Raw genomic sequence first — 27,538 nt, 5'->3', positions numbered from 1 at the left:
CTTATCTATTTATGATCTGCTCGCGCTGTTCTTGTTCTAAGCTATCGAGACTGACGGTGGCAGAAGGTCAGAGTTCAAAAACGCCCTTAAGGTCACCTCAGCTGATTTTGGTTGTTGTTGTAGTGGCAGAAGCGCGCCGGCAGATGTCACTGTTTCTCCTTCGCTGCAGCGTGAAGAAGACACACCTCCTCCTCCTCCTCCTCCTCCTCCTCCTCCTCCTCTCCTCCCTCCACGCTGCTGCCTCTGCTGTTTTCAGGAAGCGGAAGCAGGAATGTTGGAGTGTTTTTTAGAAAAGTTTGGACATTCGTGACAGCTCCGGATCAGAGGCTCAACCTGCGGGGGAACATGACGGTGAGTCCCCGGTGCGTCGCTCCGTCCGGGCCGCGGGGCGCCGCCGCGGCTGCGTCCCGCAGCGGGAGGCTCCCAAGCGCGGCTGCTGTCAGCCTCCTCATCCGTGTCAAAAGTGAACAGGAACTGCTGAACTGGACCGACTAGTTGGCGTGAAGCTTCAGGAGGAAAGTTTGGAAACCGCTGGAGAGTTTTAAAGGCAGGAGATTCAGAAGCGGAGCGGTGTGAACGAAGTGTGTTGTGATGAAGCTGCAAACCAGCTGAGCTCAACAGACTGCGGATCATTTACCAAACTCCATTAACTTAACTTAACACCACAGCGTCGCATTGCTTTAATATAAGTATAGACATTTAGTTTAGATGAACACTTTGATCTGTGTTTGAACACAGACACGATTAAAACACACGATGAGCAAACACACTTGACAACAACACAAGGTGAGTTTTACTGGAAGTGAAACGCCTCCTTTCTGCTCCTCGCTGCAATACTGCCCTTTAAGAAAAGATCCATTGGTGTATATAATAGAGGATTAAAGCTCGGTTTTATGTTCTGGTTGAATAGAAAGAAACTGTCAAGTCGGTTGTGTTTATGTATTGTTGTGTATATGAAGTGGGTTTGCAGGTTTGACTACAACTGTAGTTAAGATTTCGTGTCAATAGGATCAGTATAAGTGTCCAAAACCAATGACAAGCTGATAATATTTAACATTTCTCACTGTTGTAATGTCTGAAATTGTGTTTAAAAATGCTGTTCCCTAGTCGCTGCAACTAAGTTTAGAAATCCGAACGTTTTCAGTTTGTTCTCGAAGCTGAGTAAAAGATTATACATGTCTGAAAGTGGTTATTATTGTAGTTGCAGACTGATCTTCATACAGGGTTAGAAGCAGCTGTGAGTCAGTTGGTAGAGCAGGTCATCTTCCAGTCGCACATTCGATTTTTCATCTCACTCCATTCATATGTTGAATTGTCTTTTTTATTAAGACCCTGAAATCCACACTAACCCCATTGGAGGCTGGATACTCTGTAGAGTGGCAGCAATTTCACTGTGCAAACTTTCTTGACTCAGAAAGGTAATTTTAGAATTGAGGTTTAGTTCAAAATGAAAAATTTCACTGGCATATGTCATTTAAAATTCTGTGTGTTATCAGAATGATCAGAAATGTTTTCATATTCGGTTTAGTTTTTTTCTTCCTTGTAACACAAAAATAAATAACATAACACCGAATATGACAAATATTTCCTACATATTAATAAGTGCTTACTGTCATATTTTGGATCTAAAATCCTTTAATAATAGGGTCTCACAGTTTTTTAACACAGTTTCAAAGCATTAAATAGGATACAAAGGCAGATGTAAATAAGTAGAAACAGCTGCAGCCTTTCAGCGCTTCTGTGATTCTCTTAACACCAGTTTTCTGTGAGTCTTGAGAGAAATTAATCCACCAATAGCATAGATCCACTGTTACGATGTAACTTTGCATAAAGAGTATTTCCCCCTTTCCTCATTCAAGTGGAGTACCGGTACCTGTTAAATACACTGTAACTCAGGCTTTATGTCCTTTTTCACTTTCGCTGGTGTTATCTCCAACTCCAGCGCTCGTGACTCATTCGGCAGACACGCCATCATTAATATTTTCATACAGAATGTAGATCAACAGCTAATTAAAGGTGTTGCCATGCAAGTCGCTCTGCTCTGTACGTGCAGATCAGAGCGTTCATTTGTGATGGACGTAACCTCTGACAACAACACAACGGCCCTTTCAAGTGTCTTCCTCTTTGTTGGCATGTGAGCGTCAGCTCACACAGTCGACACAAACATTTCTCGCCTACCTCTGTATGACCCTCTGGATGTTTACGTGCATTTTTTTGGTTTGTTTTTGTTTTGTCTATTTGAAACAGATTTCACAGGGAAGCGCTTTATTTGTACAGTACAGTACAGTAAAATGTGACGGCAGTTTCCAAGAGTTTTCACAGGAAGCTGCTAACCAGATGTAAACAGTGAAACAGTTTGGGACAAATACACATAAAAAATTAATCCAGCACTGTGATTAGACGAGGACATTCACTCTTTTTATATAACGGATGAGAAAAATAGCAGAACTTTCATGTTTTTGAACTATATATTAAATATATGTCTCTTCTTCCTCTGTATGAAACATCCTTGTAGTAACCAGTGTAATTATAATTTTACTATTCTGAATGTAATAAAGCCGATAATGTAAGGACTTAGCAGCGACGTAATAAAATTATGAAATATTTTTTACAACCATAATATTTTAGTTTCCTCACTGAATAAATATGACAACTATCCCATCCACTCTACTTAATTTTCAACAGAAATACTGCACAAGACCTGCAAAGACGGCTTTTATTTCCATGAAATGCAGCTCTATTTATGTGTTGTTACATTGTTGGCTGCAGTTATTACATTTTGAAAGGAATTTGTAATACTACTTCAATCATGTAATAACTTATAGCATCATTTGCAACAGTTTATTCAGAAAATAGATCAAATATCTTCATATGCTTTTAGCAAATTATCCCATTATTGGCTTTATTACATTGAAAAATGCCAAAATTGTTACATTATTGGTTGCTACCATCCTTTTGCACATTTTCATTGATGTTAATGATTTTGTACAATAAGGTTTTTATACTCTTTGTCAAGTAAAACAAATCCATGAGAGCAATAACCTCTGCAGGGAATTTTAAATAATCCTTTTGTTTGGTGAAGTCTGGAGCGTATTGCATGTAAACTATGTTATTCATGTTGCTCTGTTCATTTCAACTTGCATTGTAGAATTAAATAGTTTTATAAAACCCTACAGGGATTTGAACCTGTGTCCCCCAGGCGAGAGGTCAAGGCTTTGACCCGGCACTCGAATATTCAGATCAAATGTTTGTCAAAGGAAAGAGACGTTGCTGCCTGATGTGTTTCATCACCAAAATGTGGCGACCTTTAATGCCTCGCCGTCACACCGGGGGAACCGCCGCATCTGCTCTGTGTCACGGTGGACAGGTGAACTCAACAGTCCGCCTGCAGGCCGGGGGACAGATAGTCTGTGCATTCCTAAACAGCTCATTCCATCAGGGCAGAAGGAAGATTTACAATGGCTTATGTAAAATTCAGGGCAGTTTTATGAGGTCAAGATCAGTTACTTCTCCACGCTGAAGTGATACTTTGAAACCCTCATAATCATATTTAATCCTCTGACTTCACAGTGTCACCGGTCGCAGCTCTGCATCGCTCCATGCAGGTTTAGAGGAATACAGTTGAGCGTGTTTTCTGTTTTGTGGTCGAGAGATCGAATAGTTTATCCCGTGTTTCTGCATGCTGGAAACAAAATAGCTCCCTTTTTTGCTTTGTAAATGTGGAACAGATGAGCTGAATAGTCAGTGATTACTAGAAATAATTCTTGTTTTATTGTTTTTTTTTTTACTGATGTAGTCTTTTCAATTACAAATTGGAGTAAATACAAAAAGATTTTAACGTCAACTTTACGCTTCTGCAGCATGTAGATGACTGCATTAACTACCTGGTGAAATTAAGTCCTTAATGTTCTTTTAGAGGTTTGGAACTTTACTTAAAAGTTCATTCATGAGTCAATCAAACATCTTCAATTTATTTTCCATATAAATTGGCGATATTATAAAAATCCTTATTGCTTATGATCAGGGTTGCAAATAAACTTATTCAGGTTGGATATTTTTACTAAAAAGTGTTTTTTTTATGTGTTAATGTTTGTGATACAGCCTAAAATGTTTTAATTTCCTCCAACAAATAGTCCACAAATTAGCAGTGTTAGTATGTTGTTGTTGGGTTGTTTTTATTTTTTACAAATATTTTCTAGTTTTGCATTGGCTAAAGGAAGCTGGATATCTTTAAATTTATTTGAATATCAGAATAGCTCCTGGCTAATTTTGTAAATGGAGCAAATGAAGGTAAATCAGGATAGTGATGAACAGGATGGGCGATAATCCAGTTTCAATACGACTCTAAATGTTTGTGCCTCTGTTTCCACGGCAACCGCATCATTGATTTGATGAAAGTGTGTTAAAGTTTGGAACAAGCCGATTCCCAAAGCGACTTCTGAGCTGCTGGCTCAACTTCTCGGGCTCGTTTTATTCAATGTGATGGTGGGAGTGACAGAGTGAGGGTGAGGGTGAGGGTGAGGTGAGGTGTGACACTGACGCCTCTTCAGGTGTTTGATTGAAGACGACTCAGAGGGCGAAAGCCGCTGCTGATCAGACGAGTTCTGCCGACGTTTGTTGAAGAAGCCGCGGCGTCGCTCGCTGTCAGCCGTCTGTGTGCTGTTGTTGTTTTTCTGGCATTCCAGTTTGTTTTGGATTTGTAAAAGGAATCTAAAAATAAATCCCCCCCACCCCACCCCACCCCATTGCTCCATCTCCCCCCTCGGACAGGAAGTCGTTCTGTTCTTTATTCTAAACACTCGTTTCCTGTTTCACACGTTCCCAGTTGGATTTGACTGCACACTCCTCTGGTTTCCTCCTCTTCCTCTCCACCCTCTTGCAGACTTTGACCTCCCTGCTTTACTTGTTATTCGGCCTGCATGATATTAAATAACTGTGCTCTTCCTCTTGCCCCTTGTTTAGTTTGTTGGCTTTGTTCTTGTATTCGTCCTTGATGTTTTGCTCGCCGTGAAGTAATTAGAGCAATCAGTTGAGCTTCTACTTGGTTACATGCATAAAAGCATGGAAAACTCATCACCGCCGTTCAATCGGCATATTGTGAAACGTGAACTGAGCATTTTCAGCTCTATATTTGTGTGCGTGTGTTCTGGAGGAGTTCGATTTAGATGATTCTTGTTCCAGCTGTCTGCGCAATGCTATCACAAGACAACAGTTACTTCCTGAACCCCTCATAGGAAGTGACCATATTTGTATGGAGTGAATATTATGGTGTATATATATATATATATATATATATAGTAAATAATCTATAATATGGAGAGAGTAACTGTTTCATCAAGTATTGGACAACATTTTAAAAAATGGTTTTCAAGCAGGACCACATAGGAACAATACACACAAGCATTTTCCAATTGAAGGTCGTCGGGCTGTAAATTTCCAAAGCCAGTCTTCAATCCTCATATGTACATTATCTAAAATGTACACAATTGTCTCTTTGCTCCACCCCTCAAAAGCAGTGTCGTGAAAACATGGACACCATATAATGGTCTGTGCTTTGAGGCAACCTCAACCTGCCGCAATCCTCAAATTAATGACGTTAACCCTGTTATTGGACAAGTGTTTTCTTCTAAATTAACACGGGTAAATTGAAGGTAATATGAGAATCTAGGGGGGGAAAAATAGTTGTGCTAATTATGTAGATGCATGTTGTCTTTGCAGGGTTTCTTATTTGGTCTTTAGCGAAGCATCTCTTCTTCACATTGAGTTTCCCTGATCGATTTATTTCCCTGATCGATTTATTTCCCTGATCGATTTATTTACTTGATCAGTGACAGTGTCTGTTTTTAAACTAACACCAATAAGTGTCAGTCAGTCAGATTGAGTGTATTTTCTTTTCTTTCTTTTTTGAAGTGATGCATTGTTTTGTTACACAGTAGTGGTAAATAATCCAGTCTTTTCAGGAGAATATAACCCTTTCAGTTTTACACACTTTCTCAGAGGTTTGGTGTGATGATGTGTCTATTTACGGGCTGAAGTGGATAAACAGCAGAATATTATAAACTGAAGAAGCAACTGATCATGTGTGATTCCAGAGAAAAATAATGAATTAATTCCCGATGGCCTTCTTGTAAAGATTTAAACTCCAAAATAGCTTAAAGAAATGTGCTTTAAAGCAACACTGAGGAGACAGTCATACTATGTGATTGATGAAACCGCCATGGGAAAGTTATTACATTTATACTGTGTGCATCATTAATGAAAGAAAAATCAAATGAGACCTCTGTCTACTATTAATTTAGTGATTGTAAGTTCTGTTGTATTTATACCTGAACCAGAGAATTTTATCTGTTACAGGTAATATTCAATAAAGTGATGGTTCATGGTAGATTGTCCTCTTTGCATGACAGCTATTAATTCATGTTATCTATCAACTCACCTTTGAGCTCAGCTCAGCCATGTAGTGTGTGTGTGTGTGTGTGTGTGTGTGTGTGTGTGTGTGTGTGTGTGTGTGTGTGTGTGTGTGTGTGTGTGTGTGTGTGTGTGTGTGTGTGTGTGTGTGTGTGTGTGTGTGTGTGTGTGTGTGTGTGTGTGTGTGTGTGTGTGTGTGTGTGTGTGTGTGTGTGGTAGCTGGTCTTGGTATGGGTGACTCGGTCATCAATAATAAAAGGCCACGTCTCAACTTCTCTTTTCACCACCGAACTCTTTTGCCGTTTCATTTCCTCCCGGCCAATGACTGTTCAAACTATTTGTCAAAGAAATTTTAGGTGTGTAGCTCAGTGGCCCGATGACGTCACGGGTCCTGCGATTATTTCAAATTCAGTGTTTTGTTAATGATTCATGTACACCGTCAATTTTAAAAGGCTTGGCAACGAAGCCTTTTCACCATTTCTTCCAATTTCATTCATGTTCATGAAGCTCAATGTGGGATAAATGACCTGATATGAGGTGATGTTTCAGATATACGAAAGGAAAGGTGGTGTTTTCGTATCTCTGTTTTGTTGAGAGGTAGAAGAACTTAGCAGGTAAAGTAAACGAGCTCTGGAGAGTTGACTCAAGCCATTTCTACAGAGCTCCTGACGTACGCCGATTACTCATAGACTGTCTCAACGCAGCATTAAGAAAAGGCGCACATCACTTTAAAAAGGAGGCTCCTTTAGTGAGTCACAGAGTTTTGGTAAAACGGAAATAGATCATGTTTGAAACTGTGTTTCCTGTTGTCCTTGTGAAAGGGACTTTAGCTTTGAACTGGGATATTACATTGTAATGCAATGTGATTCAAAATGAGTTGACAAATTCCTCAAAATGGCCTCATGTCTTTCTCCTGATCTGACCTGCTGTGTAATCCTCATAATTTGATTGTGTCTTTGCCACCTCCCTCAGTCCCTGATAATGGCTCCTGTGTTGCATGAGCACATTAGTAAATAGCTGCATATTGCATTGTATGTATTCCTGAAAGGTCTTTAGTTTACCTCCCATTTCACTAACATAACAAAGGTCCTCCTGTCTCTGTCTGCAGGTTCATTATCTGCTGCTGATGTTGCTGTAGAGTTGTTGGTCATCTTTGACTGACCTCGGCGTGAATCACCAGGATGGAAGGTGCAGCTCTGGAGACGAACACTGCTCCTGGTGAGTTCCTCGTTTCAAACGGCTGAAATTAAAAGCGATACATGGACATCACTGGACATGGGGAAACCTTTTAAAACCGTGGCCTCGGAGGAGAACAAAAATTGTGGGTGGAATGGAGAAGTTGTTGCTGAATTTAATGAACAGTTACGTTTTGACTGAAGTAGAAAATAAATTGGGGGGAAAATGCAAAGCCAAAGTAAATAAGTAGCTTCAAGTCACAATAAGGAAATGTGTTTCCAAAAGTAATGGAAGAATGGATTGAATAAATAACTGAAAGTAATAGAAAAAAACGCAGAACTAAAGATAATGAGCGCAAACATTTTACATCTGAATATTTGCAAACTAGTAAAATATGTAAAAGTAACGATAGAAAAGCCGTAATATAAACACAATAGAACACGAGTATAGGTACGTTGCCAAAGATTACAAACAAGTAAAAATAGAATGCAAAGTCAAAGTGACGTATTAGTAATTTGAATATGTCGCTAAAAGTTTGATGACCAGACAAAAAAAGAAATTGGATTAGAATGAAGTGGTCATACGTTGCTAAAGGTGGACAATCGATTGAATTACAAAGTTTGACGTAACAAATTATAAACTTTTAACATTCTGATACTTCAAATACGCTAGAATTTAATAAACAGATTAAATGCATAAATGTATTACTAAAAACATCAACAGAAACAGAAATACTGTTTAAATATTTACAAAATAGTAAGTCTAAACTCCTCTAAAAAAGTTTTTTGAAATTCAGCAGTCTGTATAAAGACTGTAATATTATCCTCTGGATTAAAGAAGCAATTATATCCTTGGTGTCAACTGTACCGTTTTTGGTGTAATTCAGCTTCAGATTATATTCTTTATTTTCAATTTCTTATTAATATTTTTTTCAATATTTTTTTTTCTTCGCTGCTTGTTATAGATGTAATTTGTAATATAATATGATTATAAATGCAAAAATTGGTTTGAAAATATCTGCATTGCCATGTTGGCATTAAGATTTGAAATAATCATTTATAAACGACTCAAAAAGGGTTTGAAATGAAAGTAACAATGGTTGTAAATGTCAGCTATGAAATAGATTAATGCATGAAGTAGCAGATAAATTGTTACAATTATTAGCTAAGAAATTATAAAATAGGTATAAAACAATATAAAATGGACACGCGTCTGAGTTTCATTCAGGAGACTGTTCTTAGAGGTGAACTTGTTGCTAAGTTGACCACCTTGTTGCTCCTCAGATGTCAGAGTGAAGCCGGTCAGTATGGCCGGTCTGCGGCGCCAGGCCTGGGCTCAGAGCAGAGACTCCATCTGGCAGGAGTCCAAACCAGAACCCCACGGCCCCCCGCGGAGCCAGAGCATCGGGGACGCACAGAGGCCCTCCGAGGAACCAGGTCAGACTGAGCTGAAGCTCCGATCTACTCCGTGGACTCCGATTTACCTGAGAAAACAAACTAAAAGTCTCCACACCGAAGCCCAGACTCAAACTGGGGGACTTTGTTCTGATGAAGCGAGGGTTTTCTCACGACCCTCTCTGGACGTGGTGGTCAACGTTACCACGACTCAATAGAGTGCTTCTGTAATCTAAAGTATATGTTGTGGACTCGCGCATATTGATTGTACAGCTATAACAAGTCACTGATCTGAAAAATGAAAATGACTTTAGACTGTTTAGAAGTGACCTGATTCCGCGACACTATTTTTATCCCAGTGGCAGAATGCCCGACAGGTTTCACCGGTCGTGTCCTTTGGGTGCGCCACCATTTGCAGTCGCAATGATTCCAACAGGAGCTGGATGTGGATCATTTAATGATCAAAAGTGCTCCTTCGAATGCTCTGCTGAGCTATCGAGAGCCGGATTTCGACATCTGGCGCGACTGTATTGGTCTGATCGGTCACGTGTTGTAATGACTGCACAGCATCTGTTTAAACAAGTTTATGTTTATGTTTCTGTCAGGGCACAATCCGAGCAAGATCGCCAGCTGGCTGATTGAATGCAGGTACAGTATTCGTTCACTCCAGATTAAAAGGTTATGTCAGTGTTTTTATTTAAAAAAAATTTCAAGCCCTGTTTCTACCTCTTGCATGGGGCACAGCGGTTGCAGCCGTTTTGGTGAATCTGTGCTCTGACAAGCTTCAAGTTACTGCAGGTTGATTGTAGTTTAATCAAATTATACAAGTGGTTGACACAGATACAGGATGATATTGAGGAAAGTCCCATAATAATATGACTGAAATCCTTGACACCCAGCTTTTGTGGCCCTTTATATCCTGACTGACTGGTTTTTGCCTTGGACCAGTTAGCTGGGTTCGCTCACTGGTTAATTGGTGTGTTTCTGCAGTGTGTGTGTGTGTGTGTGTGTGTGTGTGTGTGTGTGTGTGTGTGTGTGTGTGTTTAGGAGTGGTTTTATCAGCCACTGACGTCGAGCCAAGGCACGACCAACACACACTCGCGCTCTCACACACTCACAATGCCCAGCGACGTTGAGCATGGAGGCCGCTCATAAAGAGGGGAAGAAAGGTGCAGGAAGACGTTGACAGAAGAAGGAAAGAAAGGCAGAAAAGAGAAAGTAAACAGAGGAGGGGTTCCTACTGCTGAGTCAACACTGTTATCACACACACACACACACACACACGCACGCATACACACACACACACACAGTTTCACACCGTCACTCAGCCCGACACAGCACTCTGACCCGCCCTGTGCAACATCACCGCGGTAACTTTACCGGCACAATGTGAATCACAGGTTACTATAGCAACAGCTGCAGGGCAGGGGCCTGCAGCCAACATGGCTTCTGGTAGACGGTGGGAGGAATACTGAACATTGCGGCTGCGCAAAGTTACACAACCCCCCCCGTGTGTGTGTATGTGTGTGTGTATGTGTGTGTGTGTATGTGTGTGTGTGTGGAACAGTGGCGTGAAGTTTGTCCCATTGATAAGAGCTGCAGGTTGTGTAACAGCTCAGACTTTCCAGGGTCCGGCTGCAGACCACAGCTCAGACCCACCACCTCACTGCTGTTCACTAGCCTGGGCTGTCAGCTTGGTTTGCCCGGGACAACTAGTCTGGTCAGTAGACTACATCTAGGATTATGCTCCAGAAACTGGGGTATGTAGTCCAGGTCAGTAGTTGACGAAAGAACAAAGCCTGACCAGGAGTTGGACTGAGATTCGTAGCTTTTACCTGACCCTGACCTGACACAGACTTCGTGGCTTGGTGTGGTCTGACAGGTACTGAGCCTGAAAGGCAAAGCCTGGATTACTTAGACTAGACTGAGACTTAGTACTTCGCCTGGGGTACTGACACTTTGCCAGGCAGGTTGCAGAGATGTAGCCCGAAAGGCAGCTAGCCTTTATTTGACTCTTGGCGTAATCTGGGATTACTGAGCGTGAGCATGGCTGGACGTTAGTCTGGTTTACTAACATTTGATTGCAGTTGATCTTGGATTTTTACTTTATTCCTGACAGGTCCATTTGGCTGGAGGTATTTTATCTTGGTCTGACTTGCAGTGAGCCTGGAATCCTTTGCTTTGACGTCGTAGGGACTCGACCAAGCAACTGGACCTGTTATCCAGTCTATTAACCCCCTGGTAGTTACATTTGAAGATGATGTCAATCAGCTTGGAAGTATTACTTGCAGTGCTCGTCCAAGTTCTACCTCAACTTTACTAACTTCTGACGTGGTTTATGCAGTGTAAGTGAGCTGGTGTATTCTGCTGTATTTTTATGACCAACCGAGATTTGTGTTGCGTCATCGGGTCAGTAGCCGTGGATTGGTTATTTACTTGAAGCCAGTCTTAAATATGCAATGAGTCTTGTGTGTTGAACGGGCGTCGGTATTAGTTGGTTGTAGAGTCGCCAGCATTTTAGAGAGGTGTTGCCTAAATCTTCACCGGGGTGGGGGCGGTAGCGTCAGTGCTCCAGAGGTCTTCAGAGTTTCCTGCCGTAGTTAAGAAGGAACCCGTTGATGAGCACTAGTAAAGATGTATGTGTGAAACCGGTTGACACATCCAGGTGAGTTTGTGTAACCGACCTCGTCTGCACTCGTTGTTTGAGGCTGTTTAAGTGACGACCTGGTGTCTCTGATGTGATGGTTTGATGGAATCTTCTAACGTCTCCTTTTGCCTGCAGGACCCCCCTCGGAGCCTCTCTAGATGATCAGAGTCCTCCTCCGAACAAAGGTAATCCACATTTTGCGTGGTTTGATTTGATTCGCATGGACTTCTTAAGATGCTGCCACCACATCCATTCTTGAGTCTTCCATACATAGCCCCACTCCAAACGAGAAACAACTTGTGTTTTAATAAAGTTAGAATCGCATTACATCAGTGGCCTTTGTCTTACTTGAGATCTTTCCTAACGTTGGACACTGTGTGTGAACAGGAGTGCTGAGGAACGGCTGCAGCTTTGAAGATGACCTTTCACTGGGCGCTGAAGGTCAGTTCGGAGAAAAACTCGCAATGCAAACTAGATTAGCCATCTCTGCTCATTGTTCCCGGTTTCCTGTATTTATATAGTTTAATAGTGAGTGACGGACACTTCAAGCGTATGGCAAACTCAGACTAACAATGACATTTTTTGATACACCCCTTTGTTTTCTATGAGAGAGTCTGATGTGAAGGTTGATATGGAAGAGCTGACGTCAAGATGGATGCGATTCAGCGTCAATAAATTCAGTGACGCCAGACTTAAATCTATTAAAAGCGGAAAAGCTCACCTTTTCCTGATCATATGTGGGCGCTGAGTGTGGTAAATTAAATGATGAAAGCCCCTGTTTTCTAATGTCTCCCTATATTTTATGATGCTTTCGTATATCTCCGCTCATAGCCAAAGAAGCAGGGTCGTATGAGGATACATAATTGTATCAGTTCCTACGACATAACACATGCGTTTTTTGACGAAAATGCTTGTTGCTTCACTAATCGCGACCAGTCTGGAATTCCTGTGGTTTTGGCCGTTTCTCTGAACTGTCTTGAGGACGTGCTCACATAAAAGAAACCATTTACAGCCATTATCGGTCTTGTTTATATAAAATTCAGCAACTAAAGTAATGGAAGCTTGGAGTTCTGTACATCTTGTCATGCTGGATTCATGTTTGGTTGCAGACTTGAAACGATTCAGGTGACAAGAGTGAAGCCGTTTGCAAGACTTAATACCACGAAGGAAACTCTGCAGGGGGTTGATGAAAATCTTTTTTATTTTCAATCAGGCTTGCTCCAACTGGGAAATGTGTTGGGAGGCGTCTCTAAAGGTCTTCTCAGTCAGCCGGCGGTTGATCTCTTTGATATGTGATCTTGTTTATGAGATTGGTTCAAAGATGTCTGCTGTCATGGTGGTTTTGCCACCGAGATAATCTTGCGTTTATGTGGAACGCGACACAACATCATGACTGCTTTGCTTCATTGACATGTTTCCCGAAGGCAACATTGCTGTATGGAGACGACGTCTATAAAGCCGTTTTGGCAGTGTAGTTTACTGGATAACGCTGATAAAACCCAGCAACCCAGTGTTTAGGAGCCTTTCATTTTGAGCGTTGATGGATTGAAAGAAAAATCCCGCAAACCTTTCAGGAACACATTCATGGTTTGCTTTGCTAAAGACTTTTAAGGACTGACTGTGATATGTTGATAATTAATTATTTAGCTGCTTGTGTGCATTTTAATTAAATGGGCTCAGTCCCACGGGAGTAAAATGAGGGTCGGACGTCTGGCAAAGAAACTGGCCGCGCCGATTCAACAGACTATCTTGTGCTTCATCTTCAGTCTTCATTCTTCCAGAGGGAAAAGTCAACAGTCGCAGAGGTGTTGAAGCAACACTGCATGCATGACTGACTCCCCCCCCCCAATGTGTAAATGAGCCTGTGTATATTTACAAATTCCCGTCATCTACCGTGAACACGCCGGCGGCCGTGCCGATGGCGAGAGGGTGTATTTGTTGCCGGGTGCACAATAGCCTGTGATGACGTTCTCTTTGAAGCGCGTGTGTTTGTGGTCGCAGGTCAGCTGGTGGAATCTGGGTCTGAAAGGATGCTAATTAGTCGACAGAGAAAGTCGCCGCAGTTTGCGTAGATCTGATTTGACGCGCACTGACCCGCGTGCATTTCGTGCGATGCTTTTTCATCACACGAAGTCGACTTCTTCTAATTTTATGCAAACACAGGGCCGACAGCTGAAGGCAGCTGCTCGTCCAGTTCACAACTGAATGGCAGTTTACTCGCTCTTTGTTTTCTTTCCGACAGCTGAGACACTGAAAATGTTTCACACGAATAGTTTCTTAAGTGCTGCAACACTTGCGTGGGCAGATTGCAGTCAGTGTAACAAAGATTATTGTGCTGCAGAAAAAAAAAAAAAAGTTGTGTTTTTCTTTGGCCATGCCCTGATTGAAAACAAACACAACCACAACATCCACAGGTCTCCATCTTTAACACAATGAAGGGGATTCGGCACGCATACCTCTCATAACCATAACTCCCACACTGACGATGACTAAGAATGTTAAAAACTACCAGAAAGCAAAGAAACAGTTTTATGCTCATACACTGATACGGTGATTCTCCAGAGGTCTGTGGTATGAATCCCCAGCATGTAACATGTTTAGTTTAAACGCTGACTAACTACCATAATAGAGTTAAGGAATAATTTACCAGCTGATTGTGACATTTTGCACGATTATAGTATACATACAAGTATTGTGTTGGTGTTTAAATGTGCAGTTGATGTTTTCTATCGGCTTTGTTTGGTGTCAATTAATGTAATTCTGATGATATGGTCATTTTGGACCTCTCGGTGGTCCGTCCCTTTAAATCTGACCAAACAATAGAATGAAAAAAGTTAAAGCATGATTCATTCAAGAAACAATTATTATTGTGTTGTTAACTGAATGTCCGCAAACATTTGTCTTTTAGAGAAACGCATACATTTTATGAAATATTTAAGTGTGGAACAAAAATGGACGTTATCAGGAAAATATATTCCAATCATGGTTTTTGTCCGATCATTACTGGGTTATTTTACCACAATATGACATTTCCTACAGCCCTTCTCGTGACTTTCCCATGTTAAAGTGGCTGTGTATGAACAAATGTGAAGTTGCGCTGAAATCATAATAGCCGAGTTGTGGGATCGGAGTGTTTTCCTTGGAAACTGAAGCAAACGCGAGTGTTTGCTCCGCTGACAGTAAGTGCTCTAATTATGATGAGAGTGATCTTTTCAATTATTCTGTAAATCTTTTTGACAGAAGCAGCAGCCACTGCGGCTTGCACATGTCATGTATGAGCACTTACCAACTGGCCGTAATAATGGCAAACACGACCGGGGCAGGATAAGCAGGGATTTAAGAGTGAGTGGGTGAACAGGCTGGAAGTGAATTAGCAAATGAAATGGTCCGTGATGAATTGAATGGAAGTGAATCAGTGAAGGAGGTGCGCTTTAGTCACATTCTGTCATTTAATCCCGCTCTCTGTCAGAGAAGGGAAAAAAAACATTTAGCGATTCAAAGAAATTCTCCTGAAATGGAGAGTAAAATGCAGACACGCACTCACACGAGGATGGTGGCAGGGTGACATGTCTCAACCGGTTCTTGTGAAATGGAAAAGAAAACAAGAGTCACACCTCAAAGCAGGTTGATGGCTCTGGGTTATCTCACAGGAAGAATGGTGACCTTTTTCCAAGGTTGCAACACGAGTTGTTACCGATTAGCAGACGAACAGATTCCTTTGTCTGATGGTTAAACTCGCAGGAGGATTTTTTTTTTTTTCATCATGTTTTTCACTGTTTATTTACTCTCTATCTGTCTCACCTCTGCTCCCTACAAACGGCTTCAAAGTGGACCTTTTATTGGTCAAGTGACCATATCTGATAACAATCACGTTTCTCTTTGCTCCTTCCAAACTCACATTGATGGATTTAAAGATCGTCACAGAACATCATTAGAAAATCAGTTCTGTTCAACTCTGGTATTTCTAAGAGTTCTAGAATGTTTGAGATTTCTATAATTTCTTAAATTTCCTTAAACAAAACACCGGGATGGTAATATTTAAATTAAATGATTTCCTATAAGGCGCTAATCGGATGTAGTTTTTTTTTTTGCTTTTCTCGTTTTGAAGAGCTAAATGCTTCCTTAACCAGTCTGAGAATTTGCTGACTGATTAATAAGTAACAGACTGCCGGTGACACACCTAATTCACTGCTGAGTGCTGGTTTTATGAAGGCCAGTATCCTTAACCATGTTTTTGTTTTTGTTTTTTTCCCCTTTACAGCAAACCATCTTCTATCCAATAACAACAAAACTGAATCCTGGTGAGTTTTCCTTGAATCTACTCTCTGAATGAAGTTTTAAGAAAAAAAAAGAGCTGCAGCTCGATGATAATTCATGTCAACACCATCTGTACCTGCTGATTTCTGTGTGCTTTGTGCAGCTTTGGTCTGGTGGCGGATCAGAAGAGGAGCCAGTATAAGGAGAGTGGCAGAAGTATGAACTCCACTGGCTCTGGGAAGAGTAGCACCGTGTCCAGGTCGGTTCACACCGTCTGCCCTCAGTCGTTAAAACTCTTGAGTTTTCTGGGAAAAGTAACACGGCCGTCTCAGGTGGAGGGAGACACGGACACAGGCGGCTGTTACTATCTCCCAAACAATTTAATGATTCTTGGACTCCTTTGCACCCAAACCTGAAAATACCAGTGCCGATAGTCACACACCCAGCTGTCTTTGTGCAGTGCTTCTGCAAGCTGGTCATGTAAAGTTCATTGTATTCCCAGATTGGTTTAAGGTGGCAGCTTATGGATACCGCTTATGGATCCCGCCCCATATTTAGCATTCATACCACTTGAGTAGGTGCAGTTATACAGTCTGAAGTGAGTCAGCCGTTGTGTTACATAATCTGCCTTTTCAAATATGGATAATGATCAGTTTTACATGGAGTCTTCAGCTTTCTTTAATTATATGTCAATTTTTAAGATTTCACTTTACAACCACAGGGCGTGTGAATAGGGTGGCGAACATTTTCAAAGCACCGCTCAATATAATGCCTTTCACTGCAGCACCACTGCAAATTGCTTCTTCAAAAAGAGACATCTAGTTGAAGAAATGTATTGATTCTGACACCATGTGATTTTAGAGGCGTGCACTATTGTCAGAATATCATGAATATTATCGGACAGTAGAGCAAGCTTGTAATCAGAGGTTTTCTGGTTTTTGTCCGAGCTAAAGGCCTTTCCACATGTCAAAGTGTCCTTGAGCAAGACACTGAACCCCTCACTGCTCCCAGTGCACGGTGGCCGCCTCCATTGGTGTGTAAATGTGTGTGTGTGAATACTTTGGGGCCGACTTGCGTAGTGGAAGAGCCCTATACAAGTGAAATCTATTTACCATTTAATCACGGGATAAAAACTTCAGGCAAATGAAACTATGGCTCTACAATAATCCAATAGTTTGAATCTCATAGGCTCCTTCTCCTATCTCTCGTTTGCTGAAACATTACAGCGACTCGCCAGCCTGTGTCCAAGGTCTGGTTTCAAAAAGTCTCTTATGGTGGTTTTCTCTCACCTCAGAGAACTGAAGCCTCGGGGCCCCATAACAAATCTCTGGTTCAAGTGGTGCGAACAGGAACCACTGATCAATCAGATTACACATCCACGTTTTCTTTGTTAGCACCAGCTGCTTTCTACCTTTTTCTTCCCACTTCTCTGCTGCTGTTATAATTTGTAAAAATCATTAAAAAAACAACAACTATATAGCCTGCGTTTGGTAAGTTTTGTGGTTAGTTGTGTGTTTACTGTGAATGCTATTTACTTTATTTTGTTCCCTCCCTGTGTCATTGACGTTATTGTAAGCCGTGTGATTCAGTAGACGCAAGGGAGCATGTAATCCTTTGCTACTGGTGTGAGCCTCATATTTACCAGCCACTCTCCTGTAGTCATATAAGAGCTTCATTAAGCTGCCGGCAGCACTAACCCAATATTTACAATTATAAAATGTCTCACTCGCTGCATGTCTGTGTCACGACTCTTAAAAAAAAAAAAATATGTGAAAGATTATTTCTCTGACTTTGGAAACTTCTTTGCTTTACCGAATTATAAAAGATTTGTATTACAATGAGGACTATTGGAATCAGACTTCCATAAAGTACTATTTGGTTGGTTAGAATAATCGCAGCTCACAGTGCCACCGCTCTATCGTAACCGTTTGGTTTCCAGATCGCCATTGTGCTTGAAAAGGACAGATAAGTGTGGTCTTATTGTTGGTGACGTATCAGTGGTTTAGCGTCCGGTGGGGTCATCCCTTGGTGGTAGATGGCCAGTTGTGTGTGACTGGGCTTTGGTGCATCCTCTGGGGTTGTGTAGGATAGAATTTCTTCTCCTCTTGTTTGTGTGTTGACCTGGACTCCTCATGGGACGATGGAGGAAATAGAAAGGCGGCACATTATACTGCACTATTGGACACTGCAGTGTCCATTTGCAAGAGTCCTCTGTCGTATAGAGCAAAACGGCACAAATGTATGGCGATTCAACTACCATTTTCTCTGCTTGATGCAACAGGAGTGTTTGCACAAGAGAAGTCTGTACAGCAGTTTGCAGCTGAACCTAAAAGAATCCCATTTTGTTTGTTTTCCAGTGTTGTTGTGCCCAGGTGGAAGCATTCTTTCCCTCACAGTGGTCAAACTGTTCTAACTCCCTCAGTAACTAAAGCCGACGAGCCGCCTCATTGACAGATAAGCCAGGAAGCCGTGTGTAGGAAGTACTAACTGGATGTTTGTGTTTTCATAGTGTTTCAGTGAAGCTGGAGCAATCAGACGAGCAGCCAGTGGAGATCCTTCTTACCCTGCGGTTAGCCTTACTAAACTAACCAGCGGTCTAACTCACCAGCTAACTGACTAACCAGCTATAAGAGGGACTAACCACCTGTTCGGATATGTGTGTGTGTGTGTGTGTGTGTGTGTCTGCAGTGTGTCCGAGCTGCTGGACCTGTACGAGGAGGACCCTGAGGAGATCCTCTTCAATCTGGGTTTTGGCCTAGAAGAACCCGACTTAAACGCAAAGATTCCCTCCAGGTTCTTCAACAACTCGTCACTGGCGCGAGGCATCGACATTAAGGTAACCATGGCAACAGTGTGGCACCAAACAAAGGTCGGCTCAGGGGATGGAGCTGCTTGTCCCTTCATCTCTCCAAGATGTTTTCTCCCATTAAAAGAGACTGCAATGTTTTGAAGCAACTTTGTCACGTACGAGTTTAATTATAAGGGAAAAGCTTTAGATCCATCCATCCATCCATCCATACATACATACATCCATCCATCCACAGTTGGGGGCGACAGTGTTATTGGCTTATTGTAAGTTAATTGTTTGTGTTAATAAGAAGTTCAATGTGTGTACCTAATAAAGTGGTTGGTCAGTGTATTTCAAGCCCCCAAAAAGATGAAAACAGAATATTACTGAATGGATCAGATAAAAGACTTGACCACAGAGGAAAAGTGCCTATTAAAAATGATGCTAGGAAAGAGAACTAGTTGCCACATGACAGAAAATAAGCCACATAAGCGCATCAGTAGTGAAGATTAATTACTTCAGTCAAGTGTTTGAAGTTGTTGGGTGGCAGAACAGAAACGACCACTTGTGGTGTTCCTCGTTTGTCCTGATCCAAGTTTGAGGTTAAAAAAAAGAGAGAGAGAGAGAGAAAAGTACACTGCTTTAGTTTCGCCCAGACACTGACATTCTCAACATGGCACCAAAATATGTGAACGGCTGTCGTGGTGGATATTCTTAACTTGAAAATTCCTAACTTCAAAAATGCTGTGTGTGAATTGCAACACAATGCATGTTGGACTGTTGAGGTTGGATTTTTCTTTTTTTTTTTTTTACTGCAAAGGACTGACCAAACGATGTAAAAGATTCAAAGCGGCACCAGGAGTTTATTTTGAGTACATTAATCTTAGTTCCATGTGTTTCTGAAGGGCATTTCAACACATGGACAATGTGAGATAAAGAATCAAGCTCCGACATTGGGATTGGAAGATGACGCAGTGATCAATAACTTCACAGGAAACCTATGCACAGGAGACCAAAGCTCCACACATGAAGCCCCCATTTCTTTTCATCGTTTTTGTTTCTTAAGCACTTATAGAAACGTTAATTCGTAGATTTAGTTCTTTCAGGTTTTTATCAAAACCTAATTATCTGTACTTTTTTTTTTTTTGACTGATCTGATATTGACCCTCTCCTGTGATTCACCTGCAGGTTTACTTAAAAGCTCAGCTGCAGCGTATGGAACTGGAAAACCCCAACTACGCCCTGACCAGTAAGTACCTCCAACTCCAACAATTCTCATGTTTATCAGTGTTCTGGCCGGAGATCACCTCACTGCTGCAGATGGAGGGCTAAATGTCGCTATTGATGAGAAGCTCGGCGCTAAAAGTGGAGCTCAGAAAACTCTGTGTGTGTGTGTGTGTGTGTGTGTGTGTGTGTGTGTGTGTGTGTGTGTGTGTGTGTGTGTGTGTGTGTGTGTGTGTGTGTGTGTGTGTGTGTGTGTGTGTGTGTGTGTGTGTGTGTGTGTGTGTGTGTGTGTGTGTGTGTGTGTGTGTGTGTGTGTGTGTGTGTGGCCTGTCCCCAGTGTCACTGTGGTGTTTTGTGGGGTCCTTCGGCTGTTTTTTTTAGCTGTTCTGCCAACTGCCTGGACATCACTGCCAACAAGGACAAAGCTCTGTTTGTCCTCAAAAGACACACACATTCACACAGACTTGCTCCGCTAACATCCTGGCCCCTTTTTGTTTCCAAACTCGTGTTTCCATGAAGGTACTGGCTCGCTAATTGCGCACACACACACACACACACACACACACACACACACACACACACACACACACACACACACACACACACACACACACACACCCACACACACACACACACACTACACACACTAAAAACATGCACGGCTGATTCTCTTCTTGACAGTTTAAGTCTTGGCACCAACAACAACTACTCCCATGAGCAGTCTTTCTTTTGACAAAATATCGTTCACATCAGAGTTACTCACATTAATTAATTTTCTTGTGTTTTATTAATCCTTTCCGATGACAAATCCATGTATGAGATGTCCAAAAATTCAATTGTCATTAAGATATCATTCATAGGTTTTTAAATCTTCTTATTCAGACAAGTTGTCTTCTTTTCCAAAGTTGAAACTCAAATCCTCACTCACATGGGGATTCACCCGAGAGTAATAATGTTTTGGGCTCGATTATCATCACATTGCTTTGCTCCGTCCAAACCAAACAGATCCTTATAATGTCCATCGAATATGTGTTGAATGGACTTTATAGTGTATTTAACCACATTATCAGTATCAGTCATTTTCACCCATCCACCTACATTCATTCACACACCAATGGCAATGGATACTGCTAAGCTACGCTCAAACACACTTCGACACTTGTTCAAGATGAGACGGAGGACTCTCATATGTAGGTTTGACAATAAATGAAACGCCATGAAATATGTCCTATAAAAGCTGGGTTTAAAACTACACAAAGCCCAATTCACCAACAGAAATAAAGTATGTTGAGAATAATATCTCAGAAGTGCGTAACAAACGTCACATATCAACAGAATGTAATTTTCTACTACGTTCTTGAAAACCAGTTCTAGAATTTGTTCTTTCACTTTTTGGTCACTTAATACTATCTTCCTTTACTTGAGATCCCTTGATAGTAAAAACCAAATTTCTGCACATTAAAGTCGTTGCTGCAGCCATGCAAAGACGTCGGCGTACTCGGCGAGCCCCACACACATCAGCCACATATGTCACACTCTGTGACATGTGAGCTGGTGGGTTGTACAGTTGGACTGTGTTCAGTTTTGCTGATCTGGTAGAAAGTGTCTCATCCTGTTGTTGCAGCCGTCTCGGCACAATAAGCTGCACATTTTGAAGCTCCAAGGATTTTCTTGACAACCACCAGCAGGCGTCAGTCCCATTCCCAAGTCAGATGCAGACAGAATGCCGTAATAATTAAAAGCTTGTTCAAATATTTGAATAGTTGTGTGAACCTCGGATTACCGGAATTTATCCAGTAATTTTGACTGCAACTAATTTCCTGTCAATCATCTCTTTTGGTCAAAATGGATCCTTTTGTCACAGACATTAAAACCTGAAAGTCAGATCTATAAAACAAACAACCCGAGACACCACAGGTTAACAGAGCAGGTGTGGCTGCTTCTGCATTCAGTTACTTCCCAACTGTGTATAGGAGGATCATGACCCAGTTTCCTTCTTATCTTCAGATAACAATTACGTGAGTCATGAGTGTGTGTGTGTGTGTGGTGGCATGCTCACCAAAGCTCAGTGAGTCATCGAAGTCAGCAGAGGAGCAGGCCGACGACGTGCACCGCTGCCAAAGCCTTCCAGGCAGAAAAACACGATGAGCGAATTGATGTGTTCACGCATAAGATTGCACCATAGTCTGGTGGTCAGCTCTGTGTTCATTCTTACTTTGCTGCACTAATTGCAGCTCGCTGAAGGCTGGATTATTGTGGTGGGATTTTTACCGCTTCGTATCATCTCTCCGTTTAGCTCTGCTCTCGGCTGCCTCCTGCATGGAGGTTTGTCGTTTGGTGTGTCAATGCGTGCGCGAACGCTTGTGGGAAAGAGTGTGCAAAAAAAACCTCACCCATGTCAAATGAAGAAAATGTTAAATCAACACAGAAATGCCTCAAACCAGGTCATATCCACTGTGAGGTGAGACCAGATGTTTTAATATTGAAAAAAATATCCCAGATGTTGTTCTGATGCAATCTGAAATGCTCCATTTTATAATGACAAAGGTTTACTACCCGAAAATACACACAACATTTATTATTATGGAGCGCATGTACCATCAAATCTTCTCATCAAATGACCTGCTTGCTCTAAAATCCTTCTTAAGAATGTGAATTGATTGTTCAAGCAACTGCTGGTTATTTTGTTTGTTGTTTTCTTCGTACCTGGTCAGTTGTAACTTTTCATGGAGTTTGCGGAATCTCCCTGCAGTCACATGGTTTTCTCTGTGGACTTCAGTTTTGTGTGCGTTAGGTAATATGTGTGAATGCATTTGTGGGTCTCTGTGCTAATATGACATCTTGGTGATCTATATCCACACTCCAGCTCTTGCAGCTTTGCATTTTTATAAAATCACGTGCAGAAGATGGATAGAAGGAAGTTGCGGCCCGAGTTTAAAACAGACTGATCGAATTAGATGAGCGGCTCCTTTAACAGTCTTTGTGGTTCCTGGAAGCTTTTTACTTTTCCAGAACATTCTCATACTGTTCCATCGGTTCCCTGGATCCCAGACAACTGCACACACACACACACACACAGACACGTGCACGTGCGTGCACGGGCACGCATATGCACACATACATACACATGTTGTCGTTTGTTATGTAATCTCTGTTCTCACCATCAGAACGAATCTCCTGGGAAGGGGAGGGAGAGAGAAAAAAAAGACGGAGCATGTGTCGTTTTTCGCCTATTCCTCACTTCCTGTTTTAGGGTCTTCAGAATAATGCTGAGCAAGCAGGAAATGCACTCACATGGTGTCATTATCATTGTGTGCAGCTGGCTGCTCTGAGCTGCAGCGGTCTATGCAGAGTGAAATGACAGAATGGCACGCTGCTTCGTGAAAGGACGCATAAACGAACTGTTGTAGTAAAACTCCAGGAAAGGTTTGTGTGCTTCCACATCCAGCAGACGGTCATAAAGGGTATCGTCTCTTGACTTTCTCTCATCTTTGAATTATGGATCTAAATGGAGTGTTTACGCTCGTGAGATTTAATTAGGGTTGGGGTCAGGACAAGCTGTGCTACATTTGCCTTGTCAGTGTGGTTTATATGAAGAAGCATGAGCGCTGCCATCCGGAGCCTGTTTTACACCAGTCCAAACAAACTGTGCCGTGTTGGTCCAACTGGAACAGGAACGCAGCGCCGGACCAGAGACCACTAAGTGTACAAAATGCAGGACGTGACAGGCGTTACAACCGCCTCTTCACCGCAGCAGCAGCACTGGAATGCCTGCTATCCTCTTTTCACTTTTTAGGCCATGAAACTGCAAGACAATTGCTCTCCAAATGTGCACACCAAATGTTTATTATGTCACAATTTCAGAGTGACCAATTAAAAGAAAACTATTTGGACTGCGAAATAACAAATGACAAAACCTGGAGTAAACCCACATGCATGGGAAGAAACATGCAAACTAACCAGCCCAGCCCTAACCAGACTTAATCTGGGTATATTCTCAACATAATGTGAGACAACTGACCTTAATTCACACGTATATTGAAAATGATGTTTAGATGACCATCAATTTTGAAGCTTTCAGGCAATGTTTTGTTTCCCTCGTTGGTTTCATCAGTATGCCTGCTCAGCTGTTGGAGTTCATCTTTGGGTTACCAAACAGCATTCAAAAAGCATGAAGGTTTTCACAATGGGGGGAAGAAAAAGAAACTTTAAATGTGTGATTGATGTCGGGTAGTTTAAACTGCACTCTATATCCTATGTGATTTATTGTAGTGAGACCTGCCGGGGATGTCGATGAAGGAGTGTGATTCTTGCATAAATGTTTCAGAATGAAATAGTTTAGGTTGAGTTGTGTCTGAAGTCTCTCTCTCTCTCTCTCTCTCTCTCTCGCTCTCGCTCTCGCTCTCGCTCTCGCTCTCGCTCTCGCTCTCGCTCTCTCTCCTCCCAGCTTCTAAACTTGTGGCTTAGATTATTTTCTGCTTGCATTTTTACTGAGCTCACGTCAAAGATATGCTGTGCAGCAGACACTGCATTTATACTTAAACACACATTTAAAGATGTTTCTGAAGCTCCTGTTGCAGAATAAACTGTATATATTTTGAATCCCCTGGTATAAAAACATTGTTAAAAGTGTGTTGATGGTAAAAACCTCCCGTGTTTACAAAATGTCTCTATAGAACTAAACTCACCCGTCGCAGCAATTACTGTCATTTTCAACTCCGATCAAAGGTTTCTCTCCTTTAATGGAGGTGGAATGGTTAAAATCGCACGTCTCTACAGGAAACTGTCAGCCTGGATTTGAGATAAGAATGTGTGAAGAAGCGTTTCAGGTGAGGATGGGATGTTTGCAGCGCCACAGACAGAAGACAGAGCTCAATGTTTTCTAACAGACTGACAGGTATTTAGACAGCAAGCGATGAAGGAGAGGAGCGCAGGAGGGAAGGCAGGAAAGTATGAGAGTCATCATCCTGTTACATGCGAGACTGACAGCTGGGCTTGCATAACCACAAAAGAGGAGGAGGAGGAGGAGGAGGAAGAGGGAGGAGTAGATATGACGTCCCAGTTCAGTCCCAACATGCACTTTTGTGTTCTATTTTCATTTTTCAGTTGAAGAATGTTTTATTGTGAAACTCAGCCAATGGGACGGCGTCAGGGTGTGAATGTGAACCTGAAGTGTGAGATTAGTGAACACAAGTCTGCCTTCTTTCAACTGTGAAACTTCTTCTCGCTGCGTCCCGGTAAAAACTTGTGAACTTATTCTGTCCGTCGACTTTGGGCCTGTGTGACTCTTGCTGGTTTTTCTTTCTTTTTTGTTTTTTTTTGCCGTCTCTCTCAGGTCGTTTCCGTCAGATCGAGGTCTTGACGACAGTTGCTAATGAGTTCTTCCAGCTCTACAGTCAAGTGTCCGGACAGCCCGTCCAGCGCATCAGCTCCAAGGATCAAGGTAACCATAGCAACCGCCCGCAAGGGCATTTCACTTCCTGCGATTCAGATCCATTGTCCACGAGCAGCTGCTGATCCTGACTGGACTGTTAAAGAGCAAAATTACCATTAAGAGGAAGTTTATTTAAACTGCGGCATCTTTGATTGTCTTTGATTGTTCATATTCTTCTTCTTATCGCCTCAGTTACATCTGGACTTTGACTGTGGGGGAACTTTGAATCCCTGATGGGCCAGGACGGTCATCTGAGGTTAAAATAAAGAAAAAACAAACAAATAAAATCTATTGAATGAAACTCTTAACAAAATGTATTAATTATTAAGAATAAAATATATTTTATCTTCATTGTTGTAGTCATTACATTAAATATTTATCTGAGTTTCAGCCATTCATTAAACTTGAATCGTAAAAAGAAGATTTGATTGAAAAATGATTTCATATTTATTGTATTGTTGAAAACAAATCAGATTCAAAAACATAGAATCATAAAACTGAAGAAGAAATGCCACCACTTTGTCAAAAGATGTAAAGAATACAGTTTGTTTTTTAAAAATACTTTATTCAGATATCTTTTAATTGATTCAATAAATGCAATATAATTGTATATCATCACATTAGATAAGGTCATTATTTCTATTCATTCTGTTATGATTGATTGAACCAGAAAATTTTTTTATTTTAAAAATGTTTGTCAAACATGAGATTGTGGGTTTATTGACAAACTGAGGAGCGCGCCATATAATTTTTATTTATTCCGTTCTCTGTTTTGTATCTCTCGTAGATTCAGAGGGAGGCGACGAAGGACGGAGCGAGGAGAAGCCTCCCCCTCTGAAGAAGAGCAACTCGGCCCTGAACGTCGCCAAACTCCTGAAAAAAACCATCACCAAGCACAACCTGCTGGCCGCTTCGCCCGACTCGCAGCCCAACGGGCGCACGCCCGCCGTCTCCAATCACGCGCAGGAGAACAGTCACGCGCCCGCCGGGTCGGAACAGGAGGGCGAAGCCGCCGACTGCGCCGAGGCCGGGGGCCAGAAACCCGTCCGGAAGAAGGACAACTGCTGTCTGGCGACGGTTACGGAGGAGAGCAGCGGAGACGCGGAGCCAGAGCCTCCGCCGGACAACAGGTAGCAGGAGTTAGTTGTTGTGCTTCAACAAGCGTTTAGGGTGGAGTCAGCATGACCTGTGTCATAACCAGGGAGGCAGACTGGATAGTTCCCAAAACTCTTCATGCAGGGCTAAAGGTCAGGGAACCATAAACTCTGGGCCCGTTTCCACCCGGCATTAACTTCAGGTGATCAGGTCACATGAGGCACTAAAACGCTTTCACTCAAACCGCTAAGTGCTTGATGCCAAAGAGCTCAGGAACCAAAGTGATGTTATAATGAGTCACATCTAGTGTTGTAATATTAGGTATGTAATAACAAAAGAAATATACAGCTGAAGTATCTAAGCCAGGGGTCGGCAACCTTTAATGCTCAAAGAGCCGTTTGGTCCCGTTTCCCACTGAACACAACACCCAGAGAGCTGCACACATTTTATTTTGACAGTCCCACAGGTAGACCATGCCAGGAGGACACGACACACAAAACCTTCACTGCTGGTTGACAACTTACAACTAATAAACTAAACTACATGAACTAAGCAACAAAAACACAACACAACAAAATTATTACCAACACTACAAACCTAACATAACCCCCAATAATTACATTTAAAACACCACAAACAGAAATTCCCATAATGCATTGCAGCTCTCAGCTCCTTTATTGCTATACATTATTAAAATGGAAGATAAATGTGGGAGATCTGGGATTTTTAGAACCATGAGTGTGAGTGTTGTGGCTTTCAATGTCCTGTAGTTGTTGTGTAATTCACTATTATTTGCCGTCACTCTCAACAAGTCTGCAATGAACCTCCTGGAACTGTCGGCGCTCCGCAGCGCAGCGGTTTTACTGTGAAAGGTACAGGAAGCTCCCGGCTTCAGACACCAGTTGAGCAGCTGTCATAACCTGCAGCCGCAATTCTACGTTCTTCATGCCATTATTGTTGCGTAATGACGTTACATCGCTGCGTCGTTCACGACCCGCCTACATTTTACCTCTGTAGCGGGACTGCGCTCTGGGTGGCCTTGCCTCCTTACGTCCCTCCGGGATGAACTGTAGTGGGACGGAGGCTCAAGGAGCCGCAGTGGAGGGACCAAAGAG

The 27,538-nt window shown here is 42.0% G+C and overlaps 1 protein-coding gene across 2 annotated transcripts in view; it reads left to right on the top strand.

Annotated features, from left to right (window-relative positions):
• Positions 1-220: 220 nt before the first annotated feature.
• itprid2 (ITPR interacting domain containing 2) overlaps positions 221-27,538 on the top strand; it is a 42,073-nt gene continuing 14,755 nt past the window's right edge. Inside the window, exons 1-13 of one of the 2 annotated variants that reach the window (XM_080497685.1) lie at positions 221-351; positions 7,517-7,626; positions 8,868-9,020; positions 9,584-9,626; positions 11,761-11,810; positions 12,013-12,066; positions 15,887-15,926; positions 16,046-16,141; positions 18,392-18,451; positions 18,571-18,718; positions 19,859-19,919; positions 25,230-25,337; positions 26,116-26,458. In XM_080497685.1, coding sequence (XP_080353811.1) covers positions 7,590-7,626; positions 8,868-9,020; positions 9,584-9,626; positions 11,761-11,810; positions 12,013-12,066; positions 15,887-15,926; positions 16,046-16,141; positions 18,392-18,451; positions 18,571-18,718; positions 19,859-19,919; positions 25,230-25,337; positions 26,116-26,458 — 1,193 coding nt within the window. In that variant the 5' untranslated portion in view covers positions 221-351; positions 7,517-7,589. The remainder of the gene's footprint in view (positions 352-7,516; positions 7,627-8,867; positions 9,021-9,583; positions 9,627-11,760; positions 11,811-12,012; positions 12,067-15,886; positions 15,927-16,045; positions 16,142-18,391; positions 18,452-18,570; positions 18,719-19,858; positions 19,920-25,229; positions 25,338-26,115; positions 26,459-27,538) is intronic. The other variant, XM_080497686.1, reaches the window with a different exon arrangement.

The sequence above is a fragment of the Blennius ocellaris genome, assembly GCF_963422515.1.
Source record: "Blennius ocellaris genome assembly, chromosome: 6".
In the NCBI taxonomy this organism is placed as follows: Eukaryota; Metazoa; Chordata; class Actinopteri; order Blenniiformes; family Blenniidae; genus Blennius; species Blennius ocellaris.
Note: the sequence above shows the minus strand (reverse complement) of the source record. Positions and strands in the feature narration are given on the sequence as shown.